At 52.9% G+C, this 5,000-nt stretch overlaps 1 protein-coding gene across 3 annotated transcripts in view; it reads right to left on the minus strand.

The window, feature by feature from the left end:
- Positions 1 to 264: 264 nt before the first annotated feature.
- Positions 265 to 5,000, minus strand: part of LOC134016127 (G-protein coupled receptor-associated protein LMBRD2B-like) — a 5,615-nt gene continuing 879 nt past the window's right edge. For 2 of the 3 annotated variants that reach the window (XM_062455538.1, XM_062455537.1), the window contains exons 2-16: positions 4,942 to 5,000; positions 4,589 to 4,698; positions 4,188 to 4,286; positions 3,925 to 4,092; positions 3,633 to 3,843; positions 3,411 to 3,485; positions 3,178 to 3,288; positions 2,825 to 3,008; positions 2,123 to 2,304; positions 1,751 to 1,881; positions 1,463 to 1,568; positions 1,274 to 1,371; positions 946 to 1,052; positions 548 to 805; positions 265 to 419 (exon numbers count right to left, since the gene is read on the minus strand). The exon at positions 4,942 to 5,000 is cut by the window's right edge and continues 158 nt beyond it. In XM_062455538.1, the coding sequence (XP_062311522.1) occupies positions 286 to 419; positions 548 to 805; positions 946 to 1,052; positions 1,274 to 1,371; positions 1,463 to 1,568; positions 1,751 to 1,881; positions 2,123 to 2,304; positions 2,825 to 3,008; positions 3,178 to 3,288; positions 3,411 to 3,485; positions 3,633 to 3,843; positions 3,925 to 4,092; positions 4,188 to 4,286; positions 4,589 to 4,698; positions 4,942 to 5,000 (2,033 nt within the window). In that variant the 3' untranslated portion in view covers positions 265 to 285. The remainder of the gene's footprint in view (positions 420 to 547; positions 806 to 945; positions 1,053 to 1,273; positions 1,372 to 1,462; positions 1,569 to 1,750; positions 1,882 to 2,122; positions 2,305 to 2,824; positions 3,009 to 3,177; positions 3,289 to 3,410; positions 3,486 to 3,632; positions 3,844 to 3,924; positions 4,093 to 4,187; positions 4,287 to 4,588; positions 4,699 to 4,941) is intronic. The other variant, XM_062455539.1, reaches the window with a different exon arrangement.

The raw sequence follows: 5,000 nt of genomic DNA on the forward strand, positions 1-5,000 counted from the left end.
GAGAGAGAGAGAGAGAGAGAGAGAGAGAGAGAGAGAGAGAGCGTGAGTAGCAGTAATTGAAGTATCTTTACATCCTTCTCTTGTTATTGCACTGATCAGGCTGTTAGACGTTGACCTTTATGACTACTCTTTGATAGTAAACATCATGTTATCTGTTTCTCTCTGTCTCTCTATGTCTCTCTCTGTCTCTCTCTGTCTCTCTCTGTCTCTCTCTGTCTCTCTCTGTCTCTCTCTGTCTCTCTCTGTCTCTCTCTGTCTCTCTCTGTCTCTCTCTCTCTCTCTCTCTCACACACACACACACACACACTCTCTCTCTCTCTCACACACCAGCACCTGAGGGAGGGAGAGTGTGTGTGCTGTGTAGAGAGGCTGCAGGTGCTCTGCTGGGTCGTTCTCCTCGGCCCACGAGCTCAGCAGCCCTGGGTGGACACAAGCCAGGGTTACTGTCGAAACTAACAACCCTGGAACTTAGAGGTTTACTGTCGAATCAAATGACACTTGATGTCACCAGGTCACCTGATCTCCCTGTGACATCACCAGGCCTTACCTGCTGTGCTCTCCGTAGACGACTCGCTGTCCTTCAGCGCTGAGTTCCCCCTCCTGATGCTCCCCGCGTCCTGCCTCTCCGCGTACCTCCCCCGCCAGCCCTGGAACCCCACACAGGAGACAGCGTTATCTGGGTGCACCGGCCCTTTACAGAGTTGGGCAGAGCCCCAGGGTACAGTGGGGGGTTTGAACCGAGGTTCTGAGGGGCTCACCTGTCTCCGACTCTCCCCCTCCTCTCTCCTCTGACGCCTCCGGCGCTCTGCACGGCCCACAGGAGAGGAGGAGGGAAACAGGAAGTAACACTTTATTATGGGAGGGAGAGTGTGAGGGGTGAGGGAGGTAGTGAACGAGTGTGTGAGAGAGAGAGAGAGAGGTTACGGAGAGAGGGAGGGAGTGAACCTCGTCTGATGAGTTCCCGCCCCTCGTCCACCAGGTCAGAGGTCAGGTCGTCGTGGTTACTCATGTACTGCTGGAAGCCCATCAGGTTCAGACAGCGGCTACCAAGACTACAGGAAGAGAGGAGAGGAGGAGAGGGGGAGAGGAGGGGAGGAGGGGAGGAGGAGAGGATAGGGGGATCAAATATGTCCTTTTAGAAAGTCCTGATTAGTCTTGATCATATTCTCCAAACGTCTCTTTAAATGAACAGTTAACCTAAAAGCGTTAGAAGAGTATATAGTGATCCTTCACAATAAAAGTCCTGAAGCACGCTGGGCTGCTGGAGGCTGACCTGTAGTAGGTGGAGATGCAGAGGATAACCACCAGCATGGGGTAGTAGATGTAGAACCCGTCTGCTATGAAGAACAGCAGCCGCATGGAGCCCATGATCTGGGAGGGATCACATCATCAACCAATCAGACAAATCTATCCACTAATCAATCAACCAATAACAGCCCAGAGGGGCGTGGCTGTGACTCACGGAGGTGTAAGCGGTCTGCTGTCTGTCCTGGTGGGAGATGGTGGAGTCCATGTGGATGAGACCCAGGAAGTTGAGGCAGAGGGGCGGAGTCAGGCGACAGAACAACCTGGAACATAAGCAGCAAACACACAAACTGAATGACAGATTCACCCCCCACCAACACACACACACACACACACAGCAAACACTCACACACACACAGCAAACACACAACTTAACAGATCTCTTTCTCCATTCTCTCCTTCTCTCTCACTCTCTCTAAAACACACACACACACTGTGTACCTACATGCCACTGAACTGCAGGCTGTAGGCGTCAGTCTGGTGGGGTACGAGGTAGTAGTAGTTAAACACTCGGATGTGGAACACGGTGGAGTACACACACACACACAGGAAGAAGATGGTGGCAAAGCACGCCATCTGGTGGACAGACAAGGTCACAACAACAACAGAGGAAGCTGATCAGCTGAGAGACTGACGGAACCCTCTAGAACTTTTAGGGAACATTCTAGAACTTCTAGGGAATGTTCCAGAACTCGGCTCAAACTACCAGATAGACATCAATTTTAGTTAGAGGGATGTTTTTAGGAATATCTTTTGTAGCTGGCCTAGTTTCAGAGTGTTGTGATACAATGTGGGAGGTATCGAGGCAGGGCCCTACCTCTATGTAGAGGTAGTTGTAGTCTTCCTCGGCCAGATGGACCAGAACAGCGAACACAGAGAGAACGGGCCTGGTGCTGAAGAAGGTGCACTCGGACCAGACCACAGCCAGGGACATGAGCGACAGAACCACCGCCAGAACCCGGTAGAACCACGCCCTAAGAACACACTCCCAGAACCACTCTGGAGACACAGGGACAGAACCATTAGTCTGGACCAGAACCACTCTGGAGACACAGGGACAGAATTATTCGATTAGACTGGACTTGGAAAGCAAACTTTATATTTCAGAGCTATTACTGAAATATGCAGGGAGAGGGTGTGTTCAGCTTGGTCACTGATCGTGTTCTCTCACACACACACACTGCGATAAAGGTTGCGTAACAGTGTGTGTGTCTGTTTCTCTCTGGATTTCCTTATCGCTTCAATTCTTTCTTCACACACCTTGGAAACTGTGTGTGTGTGTGTGTGTAATGTATCTCTGGACCTACTGTATGTACATTAGATTAATACAGTTTTGTGTCTAAAGATACTGAACACAATTGAACCGGATCAAACAGGGGTCACACAGGGGTCACTTCATCTTGTTTACATCGGCATGGTAACACCTGAACCCCTATAACGCACACAAATAAAACCCAGATGAAACCGACAGCCACGCTGACACAGGGGCTGTGGCCAGGTGGGGTGGGAGAGAGCGTACCCATGCAGGGGGGATAGAGGAGGGAGCGGGCCCAGGACTGGGGCTGCTCGCTGGGGAAGCTGTGGGTGAACTGGTGGGTCTGGCTGCTCTGGTTCTTGGACACGTCCTCCAGGCGGAAGGCTCGCTCCAGCAGGATCCTCCATTGGACCTGGGTCTGGCTGTGTCTCTGCACCCACCAGATCACCTGGCACACACACATACACATCATTACACACACACATATTTACAGAGAGAGGGGAGGGGGAGAGAGAGAGACGGAGAGAGAGAGAGAGAGAGAGATAGAGAGAGACAGGGGGGGGGGGAGAGAGTGAGACGGAGAGACAGAGAGAGATAGAGAGAGAGGTATTCTCCACCTGTTTGTGCAGCTTCACCAGGCTGGTCTTGGAGGGGAGGAGGTTCTGCTGGGTTTCCGCCGCAGGGCTCTCTGTGTTCCTGCCCAGCCTCTCCTGGTACTCTATAGGACACTGCAGCAGAAAGAGGAGGGGCTTAGACAGGAAGAGGAGGGGGTTTCGACAGGAAGCGGAGGAGCTCTGGCAGGAAGTTGCAGCAGTAAGGATTAGTTTAGGTTTGGGAGACGCAGTCTGACCTTCATCAGGATGGTGTCAACACACCTCCTGAGAGGGTGTCTGAAGCTGATGGCCTGATGCACGCTGGCCACCTCCTGTCAGAGACACACAGGGACAGTGTCAACTATCCTGATCCTTCCTCCAATGACCAGCCTCTGGGGCTGGAGGACAGATCTCTCACCCCACCCCACCCCCTCAACACCCCTCTCCTGCCCCTCACCACCCCTCCCCTCCTCCCTCACCTCCAAGGCATCCTCCAGCCCCTCCTCTGCCTCGGACTTCTCCACCGCCATCTTGGCCACCTTGAAGTAGGTATTGGCCAGCAGGTAACCGTGGCGAGAAGCCCTCCAATAGCAGCGGGGGATCTCCACCAGGCCGTAGCCTAGCAAGAGCACCAACAGGAAGAGGCCCCAGGTGTTGGCCGTGGCGATACCGATGGTCTGGAGCTCACGCCTGGTGAGAACGGGAGACAATATCCCATGGGTGGAGAGGACGGATACACACACACACACACACACTCACACACACACTGACCAGGTGAGGTGCCACTGAGGGTGAGCGGCGAGGTAGACAAGCAGGGAGATGAAGATGAGCAGGTAGGTTCCGTAGTAGACAGCGTTCTCTATCAGCGCCGTCTTCACCCTCCCTGCCCTGGAGAACGCTCCGGAACGAGCGTAGGACTGCATGAAGGGAATCAGTAGCCTGCACACACACACACAAATATTAAGAGTGTGTGAGTGTGTGTATGAGTACATGTGTGTGTGTGTGTATGTGTGTGCCCGTGTGTGTGAGATTACCAGGTGAGACATTGTGATGTCCAGTAGACCACACGCCAGAACACCGGCAGGATCCCATCTGAGATGTAGCTCCAGGGTTTAGAACACACCTTCAGGGGACTGTGGTCACACACACACACACACACACGACTCAATTACAATTTTACATTTATAAACATGACTACATGTATGTCCCAGTGAGGAAAGAGTGGTAGGACCAGGTGGTAGGACCAGGTGGTAGGACCAGGTGGTAGGACCAGGTGGTAGGACCAGGTGGTAGGACCAGGTGGTAGGACCAGGTGGTAGGACCAGGTGGTAGGACCAGGTGGTAGGACCAGGTGGTAGGACCAGGTGGTAGGACCAGGTGGTAGATACGGCCCAGCAGGAGAGCACACTAACCCAGGGCTGGTGCTGGTACCTACCGGCCGGTGGGGATGACGGAGGTGTTGGATGAGGTCTGGTTGGCAGCGTGCGCACTGGTCAAAGCATTCCCATGTGGCTCGTTGTCTATCTTACACTGGTTATAGATGGTCTGGAGACACACACATACACACAGAATAGGCTTTATTATAAGAAATAAATATATATAACTATAGACAGTTAAGCAATCACAGGATAACACACACACACACTCACACTCTCACACACACACAACCTCACACACACACACACACACACACACACAACCTCACACACACACACTCACACACACACACCCTCACACACACACACTCACACACACACACACACACCCTCACACACACCCTCTGGTTACCGTGCTGACGTCGAGAGGCAGGATGAGGATGATGAGGATACTGAGGTACCAGGCCAGCA

The sequence above is a fragment of the Osmerus eperlanus genome, unplaced genomic scaffold, assembly GCF_963692335.1.
Source record: "Osmerus eperlanus unplaced genomic scaffold, fOsmEpe2.1 SCAFFOLD_895, whole genome shotgun sequence".
NCBI lineage: Eukaryota > Metazoa > Chordata > Actinopteri > Osmeriformes > Osmeridae > Osmerus > Osmerus eperlanus.